General features: G+C 40.9%; 1 protein-coding gene across 3 annotated transcripts in view; it reads right to left on the bottom strand.

Moving 5' to 3' along the window:
* Positions 1-342: 342 nt before the first annotated feature.
* CDH17 (cadherin 17) overlaps positions 343-16188 on the bottom strand; it is a 105574-nt gene continuing 89728 nt past the window's right edge. For 2 of the 3 annotated variants that reach the window (XM_089898919.1, XM_089898920.1), the window contains 6 exons: positions 15307-15551; positions 11657-11787; positions 9270-9509; positions 4495-4611; positions 4247-4360; positions 344-1243 (listed from right to left, as the gene is read on the bottom strand). In XM_089898919.1, the coding sequence (XP_089755045.1) occupies positions 1143-1243; positions 4247-4360; positions 4495-4611; positions 9270-9509; positions 11657-11787; positions 15307-15551 (948 nt within the window). In that variant the 3' untranslated portion in view covers positions 344-1142. Of the gene's footprint in view, positions 1244-4246; positions 4361-4494; positions 4612-9269; positions 9510-11656; positions 11788-15306; positions 15552-16188 lie in introns of all 3 variants that reach the window. The other variant, XM_022584544.2, reaches the window with a different exon arrangement.

Here is a 16188-nt window from a genome sequence, read left to right as displayed (position 1 = left end):
AGATACAAGTTTTTTTCCCAAACATTCTTGAAAATTCTGAGAGGCTGCGTAATGTTGAATGCTTTCAAGCCTCAAATCAGAAGCCAGAAAACAGTTCCAGGGCCTCGAAATGCTTCCAAATCTCTAAGGTTTTCTTATTTAAAATTTTAAAATTCCTAGTGTATCTGCCTCGAACACCCCAATCCACAGTCGTGAGCACAGGGAATTTTTATTTCATTGTGGACCCCCTCTTTATGGGTTAATTCTACCTGGGAGGCAATTTTGATAAATGATAGATAACCATTGTTATCTAGTCCTTCCCTCAACAAACGCAGAGAACCAGGAAGCAGAGACAAAGAGATCCAAGAAACAAAACCAAAGCCAATGTTTATTCTTGATTTTTGTCACTACATCTTTTGTGCTTCCTTATCTTCCTCTACTGTTGAATATATAATAACCGAAACTTTATTAATATACACATAAAGAAAACATGCACAGCATGTGAGCATGGTAGGTAGTGGCTGGTGTTTGCACCAGGGCTTATGAAGCAGGCCTCTGCATGGTCTGCAGTGGCCTCATGCTGTTCCCAAGTGCAAAATCCTCCAACGAAAGGCAACATGAGCCACGTGGGGCTAAAGGAGGCTAACAACAACAAAAAGTTTCTGTTCAAACTAAGGGACAGGTCTGCGCTTTAATTCTTTTTCCTGAGACTTAGCTTTGTTCTTTCCTCCAACAAATGTTTTAAAATTAGTGAAATACCAAAGGAGATATGGAGGAAGGAGACACGGGGTGGAATTAGAAAAAGCATAGATGGAATCCAGGATGTGCTGTGATGGATGACTGATAGATCTCTTAATGAAGAAAAAATGAGCAGAGTATTTCATCAGCCCCTCTTTCCCTAAGAGGGAAAAGCACATACATTTTTGTGTTTGGATAAATAGCTAAGGCTTTTGCAGAGTGGAAAAGTGTCATGAGAAAATGGAAAATATCTCTAATGTCTACAGCACATGAAATATCTAAGAGTAATAAAATAGTAAAGGGCAAGAAGGTATAACGTAAAAAATTATAGTGCACATGTTGGATGAAAAGCAAAATTATGGGATTAAATGGTTGTGTTACTGAAATAGCACTTGGTACATAGACTCAAACATTCCTTTTCACATTCAGTTTCTCAGAGGCTTGACTTCAGATGCCTGAGCACTTTCAACATTATGTTGGCCTTTATTCTTCTTTATCTGGAAAAACACGACAGCTAAAATTATACCTAAAAGAGAAAATTCAGAGTCAAAGAGATGGAGTCTTAAAATGTACTGTCACATTCGTTTATAAAGTAGCACCTGCATAGGAAAAAATGACTCATATAATTTCATTTTTGTTTGTGGCTCAACAAAGTTTCATTGTCCTGGTGATTAAGAGATTCTAGGCATGGGCTCTCTTGGATAAGTAAGCTTACCACTTATCTTGTTGTCAGTAAGTATGTAACAAGTCCCAAGTCATATCGAAGCTGGTGGCTATCGCTGGGTCTCTATCAAGGAATATAGGACTTAATGCCTACGCTACCCTGAAGACTAAGTGTGTGAGCATTAGACAGAATTCCTGAACTTCAGACACAGTCAATAAATGTTGATTCCAGTTCTTCTTCCTCTTCCCTAGAGGAAGTAGTCCAATGAGAAAAACCAGAAAGCTGTTCTTAGACCAATTCACCTACCTAAAGCCTACTTTCACCACGTCCACATCAAGTATTACATTTTCTTTGCCATCTTCCTTGTCGCTCCAGCTTGAGTAGACTACCTAACCTCTCTGGTTTCCCCCGTCTCTGACCTACTACAAAATTACATTGTGCATTTTAGCACTGTGTATACTATAAATCAGAGACTTATCTGGAAAAGTAAGTTGTTTTTAAGAAATTAACCTGGCAGTAAGTTTACAAGAGGAATCATGGCAAAAAGGACTGGATGCTCAGAAGCCCGTTAAGAATCTTGCAATAATCCCAACCCTCCTATTTTGAAAAAAGTAAGGGTATGAAACTACAAGATCCTATTACTTCTATCTTTAGATCACCAAACTCATCCAATCTTTAACTTGTTGTAAAATTATGAGAGTAAATGGTCATGTTAGAAAACCATGGCATAAAAACTCAAAAATCCTTTCAAGATGAGAGGACAAATAGAATAAGAAAAGGCATAGAAGTAGAGGGGAGTATGATAAGTGAGTAAACCTCAAAAGCCAGCTCAATTAGTATAAAAGGTGTGCACCAAACTGTGGTTCTCAAAGAGAAATGATGGTCACCATGCAATATTAGGATGCATAATGGTCATGTCACAAAGGCCCTTCTATGCCATAATAATGAGGAATTCGAATGGAAGGGTATAAGGAAATGAGATCCCTTTTAGAGCTGTGAATCAGAGTCCAATGTGGTAGACTGGATGGTGGCAGAAAAGACCAGATGCCAAGAGAGCAATTAAGAAGACTTAGAATAATACCAGCTCTTCCTTTAAAAGAGAAAGGATGTGGAACTCTATAAACCCCTTTACACAGGTGAATTGATGAAGAATCTACTTTTTATTTTTAGTACATCTTTTTTGGAGTATAATTGCTTCTCAATGCTGTGTTAGTTTCTGTTGTACAACAAAATGAATCAGCCATATGCATACATATATACCCATATCCCCTCCCTCTTGAGTCTCCCTTGCACCCTCCCTATCCCATCCCTCTAGATCATCGCAAAGCACCGAGCTGATCTCCCTGTGCTATGTGGCTGCTTCCCACTAGCTATCTATTTTACATTTGGTAGAGTATATATGTCAATGCCACTCTCTCACTTCATCCCAGCTTACCCTTCCCCCTCCCCACGTCCTCAAGTCCATTCTCTACGTCTACATCTTTATTCCTGTCCTGTCCCTAGGTTCTTCAGAACCATTTTATTTAGATTCCGTATATATGTGCTAGCATACGGTATTTGTTTTTCTCTTTCTGACTTACTTCACTCTGTACGACAGACTCTAGGTCCATCCACCTCACTACAAATAACTCAATTTCGTTTCCTTTTATGGCTGAGTAATATTCCACTGTATATATGTGCCACATCTTCTTTATCCATTCATCTGTCGATGGACACTTAGGTTGCTTCCATGTCCTGGCTATTGTAAATAGAGCTGCAATGAACACTGTGGTACATGACTCTTTTTGAATTATGGTTTTCTCAGGGTATATGCCCAGTAGTGGGATTGCTGGGTCATATGGTAGTTCTACTTTTAGTTTTTTAAGGAACCTCCATACTGTTCTCCATAGTGGTTGTATCAATTTACATTTCCACCAACAGTGCAAGAGGGTTCCCTTTTCACCACACCCTTTCCAGCATTTATTGTTTCTAGATTTTTTGATGATGGCCATTCTGAATGCTGTGAGGTGATACCTCATTGTAGTTTTGATTTGCATTTCTCTAATAATTAGTGATTTTGAGCATCTTTTCATGTGCCTCTTGGCCACCTATATGTCTTCTTTGGTGAAATACAAGTAGCTCATGGGGCTCAACAGCAAAAAAACAAACAACTCAATTAAAAAATGGACAGAAGAAGTACCTACTTCTAATACTTAACTTGTGGTGAAGACACCAGTTGAAAGAGGGTAAGGACTACAGTAGGCGCTGAGCTGTTTACAAAAAAGAAGACAGGGAACTCTGCTATCTAGCCAGGCCAGGGGCCATGGCAGAGTGAGGCCTGTGATGCAGTGGAATTATTCTGAGATAATAAAGAATCAAGGCCCACAGTCACAAAACATAAAAAGGGGAGTTCTGCAACATTTCAGGTATGCCAGCATCTCCACTGGAAGGCTAGCTTCTACCTATTCCAACAATGGCAGACTAGACCATAAGCTCTGTGCGTGATGGATCTGTGTATATCTGTCACTGTGTTCCCCACCAAGCACAGTGCCTGACACATAGCAGAGGCACAGCTACTGCATTTCTTTCTCCTTCATCATGAAAGCTTGGTAACTAAGCATAAAATACAATAATTTATTCTTTAAAGCCTCTTATGTTGTATTTCCCAACCTAACCAGCAAGGCAGTGATAGGTAGAGGGTGGTACTAAAGCAGTAGCTCCCAATCAGGAAAGTTGGATATGGTTTACTGGTGATCTATATTCTTGGTTATTGCCTAGATTGCCATTTGAGCAGCCCCACACCAGTCCATGAAGTCAGACCCTGATGTGAGCTTATGTTTCCAAGGCCCAGAACAGAAATCCTTGAATCTGAGAAATTATACTCACCGATGACCAAAAAGGTGGTAAGGAGTACACCAACTGTCATGCCCACAGTAGGTATCCCAGGCATGTGACCTGCTGGCTGGAAACACCTATCTTCCTCACACTTGCAGAAAGTAACTGAAAAACAGAACAATATTTTGTAGATAAATTTGCGAGCGAACAATTGTAGAATCCCATCTCAAAGACAAGAATTCCTACAAACTACCATATTGACAGACATTATCCCAAGTTGCCTGCAGCAAAATATCTACCTGGTAAAGAGACAGTCCCTTCCAAGGGTGGCCAACCACTATCATTGATGCGGACTGGGATGTGGTAAACTCTCTCCTCAAAGCCCGTGTGCTTGGTGGAGAGCCTGGCATGAGTTCCTGTCAGAATATGGAAAAAATGACTGACATGAGAACACAACTGCAGGCCCCTGGATGAGCAGGAATAAAGTTCATCTCTGTATCATATAATACTAAAGTTGACTAGGAAATGGTTAGATATAAGTATGAGTTAAACTACCAAAAGTATTACCACTCCACAGGTACCCTCCAAAATGTCAAAAAGGATGCTAAAGCATCCTTCAAGTTCTCAATTCATGACTTCTCTGTAGAAATGAATACTAAACATAGTAGGTTGTCATTACTCGTGGTAGTTATGTTCCATATAGTGGCCGCAAACACTGAATTAGAAAGAGAAAACATATTTGAAGAAATAACTGCTAACTTCTTTCCAAATTTGATGAAAAGTCTAAATCCTCAGATCCAAGAAGACAGACAAATCTTAGGAAAAAGAAAAACGAACAAAACTACACCAAGGCACATAATACTCAGATTACTTAAAACTAGTGAAAAAGAAAATTGTAAAGACATCCAGAGAAAAAAGACACATGACATTCAAAGGAACGAAGAAGAAACAATACAATCCAGAACACAAAGGAGAAATATCTTTAAAGTACTGAAAGAAAAAAGTCTCAATAAGTTTAAAAGTATTCCAGTCAGGGCTTCCCTGGTGGCGCAGTGGTTGAGAGTCCGCCTGCCAATGCAGGGGATACGGGTTCGTGCCCCGGTCCGGGAGGATCCCACATGCCGCAGAGCGGCTGGGCCCGTGAGCCATGGCCACTGAACCTGCGCGTCCGGAGCCTGTACTCCGCAACGGGAGAGGCCACAACAGTGAGAGGCCCGCGTACCCCCCCCAAACAACAACAACAACAACCAAAACCCCAAATCAACCATGCAATCATCTCAATAGATGCAGAAAAAAACACCTGAAATTTTTAGCACCCATTCCTAATTTAAAAAACCCAAAAAAACACCTCTCAGCAAATTAAGAATAGAAGATAAAGTCCTTAGTCTGATAAAGGGCATCTACAAAAAAACCTACAGCTAACTTTATACTTAATGGTGAAAGACTATGAATGCCATCTCCCCAAGATTAGGAACAAGCCAAGTTGTTTCTGCTTTCACTACCTTCATTCAACATTGTCCTGAAGACTTTAGCCACTAAGAAAGCAAGCTAACTATATAAAAGCCATCCAGACTGGAAAGGAAAGAAAACCCACAATTCACAGGCAACGTGACTGTCTATATAGAAAATCTATGAAAACGTAAGGGAAAGAGGGAGAGAGAACTTACAAGTGAGGTCAGCAATGTTATAGGCTACAAGATCAATACACAAAAATCATCAATTATATTTCCACATCCTGGAATCACTTAAAAATTTAAAATTTTTAAATATCTAAAATAGCACAAACATATGAAATGCTTAGGGGAAATTCTATAAGAACTATACATTGAAAATTAAAACACATTGCTCAGAGAAAGTAAAGAAGACCTAAATAAGTGGAGACATAATCATATTCATGGATTGGAAAATTCAATTTTGTTAATATGTAAATTCTCCCCCAAATTCAGCTATAGATTCACACAATCTCAGTCACAATCTGCATAGGTTTTTTGGGTAGAAATAGACAAATTCAATTCTAAAATTTATATAGAAATGCAAAATAAATGTTTTGAAAAAGAACAAAGCGAGGACATTTACACTACCTGATTTCAAGTCTTATTATTGAGCTGCAGTAATCAAAACATTAGAGCATTGCTATAAAGACAAAGAGATCAATGAAACAGAAAAGAAAGTCCAGAAATAGACTCATATATATGTGGTCACTTGATTTTTGACAAAGCTGCCAAGACAATTCAATGTGAAAATGATATTTTCAATAAATAGTGTTTAAACAATTAGATAGCCGTAACTGTAAAAGCTAAAACTATAAGACCTCTGGGAGAAAAAAAAATAGAAAAATTTAGTGACCTTGGCAAAAATTTCTTAATACACAAAATAGTCACAAATTATAGAAGAAAAAAGTCAGTAAATCAGATGTCATCAAAAAAATTTAGGGGCGGGCTTCCCTGGTGGAGCAGTGGTTGAGAGTCCGCCTGCCGATGCAGGGGACACGGGTTCATGCCCCAGTCCGGGAAGATCCCACATGCCACAGAGCGGCTGGGCCCGTGAGCCATGGCCGCTGAGCCTGTGCGTCCAGAGCCTGTGCTCTGCAATGGGAGAGGCCACAACAGTGAGAGGCCCGCGTACCACAAAAAAAAAAAAAAAAAAAAGAAAGAAATTTAATTTGCTCTTCAAAAGGCACTGTTACAAAATAAAAATGTAAGCCATGGCCTGGGCAAAAATATTTATAAACATATATCTGACAAATAACTTGAATCTAGACTATATAAAGAATGTTTATGACTCAACAACAGAAGCCAAACTGCTAAATATTTTAAGCAGGCACAATATTTGACCAGACACTACGCCAGTGAAGATATACGGATGGCAAATAAGCATATGAAAAGAAGTTCAACACCATTAGTCATTAAGAAAATATAAAGTAAAACCATAATGACCCAGCAATCCCACTCCTGGGCATATACCCTGAGAAAACCATAATTCAAAAAGAGTCATGTACCAAAATGTTCCTTTCGGCTCTATTTACAATAGCCAGGACATGGAATCAACCTAAGTGTCCATCGATAGATGAATGGGTAAAGAAGATGTGGCACATATATACAATGGAATGTTACTCAGCCATTAAAAGAAACAAAATTGAGTTATTTGTAGTGAGGTGGATGGACCTAGAGTCTGTCATACAGAGTGAAGTAAGTCAGAAAGAGAAAAACAAATACCGTATGCTAGCACATATACATGGAATCTAAAAAAAAAAAAAAAAGGTCATGAAGAACCTAGGGGCAAGATGGGAATAAAGACACAGACTTACTAGAGAATGGACTTGATGATACGGGGAGGGGGAAGGGTAAGCTGTGACAAAGTGAGAGAGTGGCATGGACATATATACACTACCAAAGGTAAAATAGATAGCTAGTGGGAAGCAGCCACATAGCACAGGGAGATCAGCTCAGTGCTTTGTGACCACCTAGAGAGGTGGGATAGGGAGGGTGGGAGGGACGGAGACCCAAGAGGGAAGAGATATGGGAACATATGTATATGTATAACTGATTCACTTTGTTATAAAGCAGAAACTAACACACCACTGTAAAGCAATTATACTCCAATAAAGACGTTAAAAAAAAAACCAAGTCAATAAATATGTTAACAACTCATATAACCATATTAAAAAGAAACATAATGAAATACTACACTCCCACTACAATGGCTAAAATTAAAAAGACTGAGCATAGCAAGCATCGGGAAGAATATTAAGCAACTAGAATTCTCATTCACTGGTGGGAATGTAAAATGTTACAGACTATTCGGGAAGCAATTTGATATTCTCTTAAAAATTTGACTGTATAGCTACCATATGACGACTTGTAGGTATTTAACCAAGAAAAATGAAAGCGTAGCTCCTACAAAGCACTTGTTCACAAATGTTCACAGCAATTTTATTTGAAATAGCAAAAATTGGAAGCAATTTAAGTAATAATAAATGTTAGTGAATAATAAATCATGATATAGTCATACAATGGAATACTGTTCTATAATATAAAGGAGTGAAGTGTTGATATATGCAACAACATGGTGAAATCCCCAAATATGTATACTAAGTGATATTCACCAAACAAAAAAAGAGTACATGCTGTTATTTTATTTAGATAAAATTCTTGAAAATGCAAATGAATCTATAGTGACGGGAAGCAGATCAGTGATTACCTGGGGGTGAGGGATGGACAGTGTGGGGTGGAAAATAGGGATTGCAGCAGAGCATGAATAAAACTTTGGGGGGGGGGTGGAACTGTTCTTATCTGATTGTGCCGATGGCTTCAATGGTATATACATATATTGATTTTTATAAAATTGTATGCTTTAAATATGTGCTGTTAATTGTAATTCAATTATATTTCAATAAAGCTCTTTTTAAAACTCATGATGAGCGGGTTTCCCTAGCGCGCAGTGGTTAAGAATCCACCTGCCAATGCAGGGGACACGGGTTCAAGCCCTGGTCCGGGAAGATCCCACATGCCGTGGAGCATCTAAGCCCATGTGCCACACTACTGAGCCTGCTCTCTAGAGCCCGCGCGCCACAACTACTGAGCCCGTGTGCCACAACTACGGAAGCCCTCATGCCTAGAGCCCATGCTCAGCAACAAGAGAAGCCACCGCAATGAGAAGCCCGCGCGCCGCACCCAAGAGTAGCCCCCCCTCGCCGCAACTAGAGAAAGCCCGCGCAGCAAGGAAGACCCAACACAGCCAAAAATAAAAATAAATAAAATAAATAAATTTATTTAATAAAAAATCATGATGAAATCCGTTTCTCAGCTGCCATTGGGAATTTTGCAATGTTGCTCTGATTGCCCAACTATTCATGTACACTAAGAGAGATGTTGTATATTAACAATCTTTCTTTCCTCCAAACCCCGGGGGCTTTCAACCCTCTGGAGAGCTTGCCTGTGCAAGTTTCCACAGCATGAACTTCCTTCCTGGAGCGTGGAAGAAAGCTCTGTGTTGAGTGCTGCATGCATACCAAGGCAAATAACTCATTCCATCGCCCATCAGTGTTTTTCTCGACGTTCTTTTGACAACTCACCATTGATTTTGGAAACTTCCCAGTCTTTTCGTAAGCTTTCCCTGCCAAGGGAAAATGTAAAGTGTCGACCCCGAAATGACTGCTGATCGTCATCAGTGGCCTCGAAAATGAGACTTCCGGGTGCTTTAGGGGGATAGCAGAAGAACAAGCCTGTGTACTCCTTGACCAGCCGCGGCGGGTTGTCGTTCACATCCATGAGGGTCAGGTGGAATCGCGCCGTGGAGCTCAAGGAGGATCCACCTAAGGAATTGAATCATTGAAAGATGGTATCTGCTTTCTCATTCTCCTCTCAATAAGAAAGCATATTTCCTTTTCTTTAAAAAAAAAATTTACAATTCAGACCTAGTTTCATTTTCTGCTTAGAAGGTCTTGATGATAAGAATTATGTGCTAACATTTTATATACATTACTTCAAAACAACACTGGTGTACATTTACAGATGAGAAGACTGAGGTTCAGAGAAGTTGTGTGACTTGCCCAAGGTCACATAGCGGTAGAGAGGCTTCCAACCCAGGGGATCTGACTCTAGAGCCCACACCTTTAATCGCTCAACACTGACTTAGGCATGTTCGTTAAGTTTTCTAAGGCTCATTTCTTCAGCTGTAAAACGTGACTTTATGAGGATCTGACATGTATTCTTAGAAAATCGTACAGAGCTGTACAAATGTTATTTGCTGTGGTATCCTGGAGAAAATTTTGACCTCTGTAGCCTGAACAATTGGTAACTGCGTGATCATGGGCAAGTTACTTCTCAGTACCTTGGTTTCTTCATACATCAAATACGGTCAATAATAATACCTACCCCATAGTGTTGTATGAGGGGTAAGTGCTTAGAATAGGACGGTCAGTACAACGTAAACACTTACTGCTCTCATTCTCCCTGATGTTTCTACAATTTCTGACTCTGACCTGCTTCAATTCCAGTAAACACTACTTGCCTGCTTTTCTTGTCGGCTGTCTCCTTAACCAAAGGAGGAAGTCATTTCATCAATGTGTATCATTTCAGGGCCAACAACTGCAAACAGAGCAGGGTTTTGAACCCCGGTTTCGATTCATGAAACTTCTAAAATGTGAGAGGTCTTTAGGACACATCCAAAGCGAAGCGCTGACCCCACAGTACATTTTAGTGGAAGGCACAGCACAAAGGCTTAGCCAGAAACTTCCTGCTGATTAAATCAGGAACTTTTAAATTGAGAGTTAAATTTATGGAGTGTGATAGTGGTATGTGCTAGAAGCACATCAACTAGAAGGAAGAGAGAGAGCCAGTCCCCGACCTGCCTCAGCGAGGCCCGTCCACTCACACACCACCATTCCAAGTTCGACACACGCTTCTGCATGTCTACCCTCACTGGTTTAACGTGACTGCAGTACTTTTGTTTTTCTTCATCTTTTCACAGACAGGGACCATTTTCATGATTCCCACCTATTGGAATGTTCCGCATTCCAGCTCCCAACCCTGGGCTTCACATTTTGAAAGTTTCCTTCTTTGGTATAAAACTATATTTATTTAGTCATAATCTGTTCAATTCTACTTTTTTGGTAATCCAGGCAGATATATTTATTGTCTAATTAGAGGCTCTGACCAGCATAAGATCAACAGAATCCCGACTCCAAGTTGGAAAATTCCATTTAAACGTAAAGAAACTCAGTGTTTTAATCACGAGCCTTATCACTGGTAAGCATAATATTCCTGTGAGTTTATTTTTATAGCTATATAAGATTCAAACAGCCTTGGCTTATCTTTATAATAAATCTTTCCTTTCAAAAGTTCACCTGGTTTCATCAAAACAGTTATCTAGGGCCACCCAAACCTACCAAATCAGAATCTGCAAGGTGAATTCCTATCTGTATTGAACAAGCTCCCGGGTGATTCTGGCATATATAAAGTTGAGAATATTGAACAAAACATTTTATGTTTCAAAAGGTTGAGACCTCGGTCACTGCAATTTAAGCCTGAAGGAGCAAGTAATAGTCTAGGTAGGCAGGTCAGTGGTTTGACCCTGCTCCCTGGAGAAACCCACAGCCACTTTGGAGGAAGGGAGGTAGCTCAGTGGGGACACAGGAACCTTCCTAGAAGCTGTGGTCCCTTCAGGACACCACAGAGTGAGCAGCAGCCCTGAAGCCTAGCCAGCCTCCAGGTGCATCCCTGCCTGAAAGAGCCCTGCTACCGGGCACGGGAGTTCTCATCTTGAACAAAGCCAAGAAGGTGTGAGCACTTCTCTCCACTTTTGTACCCTTTTCATTTTTCCACTGTAAGATATTCTGACAATTTGACCCAGTTTCCCACCCACCTCACCCTCCTTCCCATTTCTACTGATGTAGCCCCTAATCATTTGTGTTACCTTTTATTTATTATTTTTTAAATTTATTTATCTATTTAGGCTCACCTACTTCTGTTGCCACCACTTGTACCCGATACAGACTTTCAGCTTCCCTGTCCAACGAAGCCACACTAAAGATCTCGCCGGTGACGGGGTCAATTTTTAGCCAACCTCTCTTGTCACCTCTTAATGAATAACTTTAGTAAGAGAAAAGAGCAAAAGGAAGCCCACATTACTCTGCATGAAAACGTAAAGATAGTTTATGCATCACTATGCTATTATATCAGCACTATCCCTTGCATATTACTGACAACATATTTAAAGAAACATGATCTAATATTATTACTGCTTCATTTGCATACCACCTGCCTTCAAAGGGAGGATTTGTTCATCCTTACAAAGTGGTTTTTGTACTTGTTTTAAAAGAAAAGGTATCGAGGGGGCTTCCCTGGTGGCGCAGTGGTTGAGAGTCCGCCTGCCGATGCAGGGGACACGGGTTCGTGCCCTGGTCCGGGAGGATCCCACATGCCGCGGAGCGGCTGGGCCCGTGAGCCATGGCCGCTGAGCCTGCGCGTCCAGAGCCTGTGCTCCGCGACGGGGGAGGCCACAACAGTGAGAGGTCGGCGTATCGCAAAAAAAAAAAAAAAAAAAGAAAAGGTATCATCACAAACTCTAGCAGAAAAAAAGTTAAACTTTTCTGGCAATCAAAGAATTTCAATTAAAACAACCTGGAATTATCTTTTAAAATTGATTAGCAAATCGCCCCCTCTCAGAAAACTTGAACACTCATTGGTGGAAATGTGTGAATGGGTGGATACTCAGAGGCTACTGGTGGGTGGCGCAGTGAATTCCTCATTCAGCAGACATCTATTGAGGGCTTAGCAAATATCAGGCTGTGGACCAAGAGAGGAGATTACACAAAGGGGTTCTAGGCCAGTGGAGGAGACAGACACAGAGACAGATAATTCCAGTAAAATGTGGTGAATACAAAGAGGCCATGTGGAATCCCAAATAAATTAAAGGGAATCAGAGAAGTCTTTCTGAAAGAGTAGATGTTAACTAAAGCAAGAAAAAGAAGGATGCTTAAGCAGAAGGAATTGTATGAACTAAGGCTGAGAGGCCAAGGAGTAGCTTAGGGTGTGGAGGCATCAGACGTTCCAGCAGTGGTGGGATAACATATCAATAGGACGCAGTGGATGGCAAAAGATGAAGCCAGAGGGATTGGAAAGAGCTGAATCATGAGAAGCAGTGGGCAGCCAGGGAATGGTGGTAAGCAGGACGGTGACCTAGTCATGTTTGTGTCTTCAGTGGAACGCATTGGTAGGTGTATGAAAGGTGAATTTGAGAGAGACAAGCCTAGAACCACGGGAAAACCAATTTCTATAGCCTTTTGGGAACAACACTTAAGAGCCATAAGGATGTCTATATCTTTAGGTCAAAGAATCCCACCTCTGGAAATGTTCTCCAAATAAAAAACAATTGAATAGAAGTTAAGAAAAAGAATTATATACATACATTCAAAACTTTTCTAGAATTTAAAAAAAAATACTGGAAGCAACCTACATGTCCAGTAGTAGGAGAATGATTAAGAAGTTATAATGTGTTAGTTCAAATTAATTTTTCCCCAATGTTAGAATATTCTATATGCCAAGCACTGTGTTAGGTTATGTGTATGGTCGGTGAATTAAAAATTCCTATGTAGTCGGGATTTCTGAGTGACACAGACACCCTTTGGAAGGTTTTCAGAGGAGTCACATGATCTGATTTACTCTTTTAAAGACCTACACTCTGATTGCAGTGAATGGACTCAGGGAGGGGTGGAGGAGGTGATGATGGTGACCTGGACCATTGCAGAAGTGGTGAGAAGCAGGTGGATTCTGGATATATTTCAATGAAAGCATCTCTAATATTTACTGATACATTGGATTAGGAGCCATTGGGTGCTAATGGATTCTAAGTTTGTGGACCTGAAAGAAAGAAGAGAATTAAATTGCTCAGGCTTTGGCAGCTTTGGAGTCATCCTTAATTCTTAACTGACTCATTACTAGCATTCGATCTATTGATCATTCCTCATTCATGAAGTACTTTTTTCATTTGTCTCTTACAGGACACTCCCTTTCTCAGTCTTCTTTCTCATCTTCCTGATTTTAACTTAATAGTACGTACGTTATATCTTTTCCTGGATCCATCTGAGGAATGATCTTAAATGCCTTTGTTTTCTCCACTCATAAACTCAAATTTTTACTCACTTGTCTCTGACTAATAACTTTCATAGCATTCTCATAAGGGAGAGAGAAGCATTTGTTAAACAATAAATGGTTGTTAAATTAGGAATATTTTGTGCCCCATCATAATTAGTGACTGATGTATGGAGCAGTATCTACACTATCCATACAGTACAACCCAAGTCTTCTTTCCTTTCTCATATTTGTTTTTCTTTTTTTTTTTTTTTTTGCGGTATGCAGGCCTCTCACTGTTGTGGCCTCTCCCGCTGCGGGGCACAGGCTCCGGACGCGCAGGCTCAGCGGCCATGGCTCACGGGCCCAGCCGCTCCGCGGCATGTGGGATCTTCCCGGACCGGGGCACGAACCCGTGTCCCCTGCATCGGCAGGTGGACTCTCAAGCACTGCGCCACCAGGGAAGCCCTCATATTTGTCTTTATGAAGTTGACAAGTGCTTGCAGAGCAAAACAGTAGGTGGGATCTTTACTCAGACAGACAATAAGAAAAAGGTCTTGGAACTGATTCCAATTGCCTAAATGATCGCTCAATGGGAGGCAAAACTCCCCTTAAATGTTTAGAGGCACTTAAGGAATTGTCATTCATAACCACATGCATGGGTTTTAAGTCATGCTAAAATATTTGTCATGCCATGGACAGTAGGACTGATGTTCTACAATAGAAGCAAAAGATCCGGGTTCAAGTCCTATCTGTGTGCTTATTGACTAGATGATCTTAAAAAGGTTATAGATATTGATACAGATATGGATACATACACATACATATGTTACCTTAGAAAAATTAATTATCATTGTACATATTTAAGGCAAATCTGTGTGGGTTCTATTGCACTGAAAAAAAAAAAAGATTGAGAATTGCTAACGTAGAAAGAGTTACACATCTTGTTTAACCTTCTCAGCCCATGTACTCATCTCTCCAGGGCTGAGTTCTGGAATGAGTCTTGTTGCCCCAGACCTGCTCTCTGCAAAGCTGAGGATCCTATACGACCCCCTTTGAGAAGATTCCCTTCACCTTGTCAGGTGGCTGAGTCTGCTGAGTCAGGTTTTTGCTTTATTCTTCTGTTTAGAACTCCAGTCCGCCTTAGGGGCTGGAACTCTTCCCCAGACCCTGGTCCCACGACTGGTCCAGACAGAGGGCCTAGCTTTGGACAGCCCAGTCTCTAGACCCCAACTCCTGAACTCACCAGCTCTCAGCTGGGACCTGCAGTAGGCAGGTTGGGGTGGAATCTGACCTGCTTCCTGCTTCCCGCTTGCCCGAGCCTGGATTCTCACTGATGCCCCCCAGGGTACTGGCACCTGCCAGAACCAAGGGCAGATTCACCAGGTGCACTGGGACATGGCCTCAGATTGCTGGCTGCTCCCTTAGGGGAGAGTCCTGGAGTCAGGCCAGCTTCTCTGCCCTTCCCAGCCCTTCCTCCTCCCCACCATCTGTGGTCACAGCGCACGGCTAGGCCTGCCCAGCACTGCTCTCCTCTACCTTATGTCCAGACCTTCCGGATCCTTGGCAGTCACGTTGCCCACTTTAGTGCCTTTAGCCACATCCTCTCTGACTCTTGCTTGGTATAGTTGTTGGGAAAATTGCGGTGCTTCATTCACATCTGTCACAATAAGTCTGAATGTAGCAGAAGAGCTGGCATTGTACTGTACATCAAGCACCAGAGGCTCCGGGTTTTCTGCTTGGAACACAATATTGTAAACATCTACTGCTTCAAAATCAAGAGGCTGTGTAGGGAAAAAAAAAAAGGAAAATTAATTGGGGGATAATTAGCTCTCTTAAGATTCATTCCCTATGTTCCTTGAAAAAATGCTTACAGAGCAGCAGTTCTTAATCTAGTGTCAGCAAAAACTTACTTTTCAGGATAATAGAGCCATGGAAAAGTTTTTGCTGCAGGACTTCTCAGGACTTTTAATATGCTAATGTGTGTTCTGACTCTCCTAGAAGAGGAAATCAATGCAGCACTCCTCAAATTTATTAACCCTTGAGTAATTCATTCATTCAGCAGAAACTTACTGATTCTCTCAAGATGGTTCTCAGGAGTCACTGGGAAGTGCTTATGCAGAGATTTTCACATTGGTGGAGGATGATTTCCCAGAAACCTCAGGACTTAAACCTCAAAATAAAAGACTTTAAACTCATGGAGGGTGGGAGAGTTTAGCAGACACAATCAAGAGATAGATGGTCTGCTCTGGTTCAAGCCATGTCAGACAGGACCAGGAATGAAAATCAAGAAACTAATTTTGGTTTAGTTTGAGGAAGAATTTAATGGTTAGGGCTACCCAAGACAGAAAGAGTTGCTTCAAAAAGCAAGTTCCTAACTCTGGAAGCTTTCAAGAATAGGCTTAAACAGGGCTTCCCTGG

Source organism: Delphinapterus leucas, chromosome 17 (assembly GCF_059928025.1).
Source record: "Delphinapterus leucas isolate spDelLeu-1000000601 "Yukka" chromosome 17, BTC_Dleu_Yukka2, whole genome shotgun sequence".
NCBI classification, from domain to species: Eukaryota; Metazoa; Chordata; class Mammalia; order Artiodactyla; family Monodontidae; genus Delphinapterus; species Delphinapterus leucas.
This window is presented reverse-complemented; position numbering and strand designations above follow the sequence as displayed.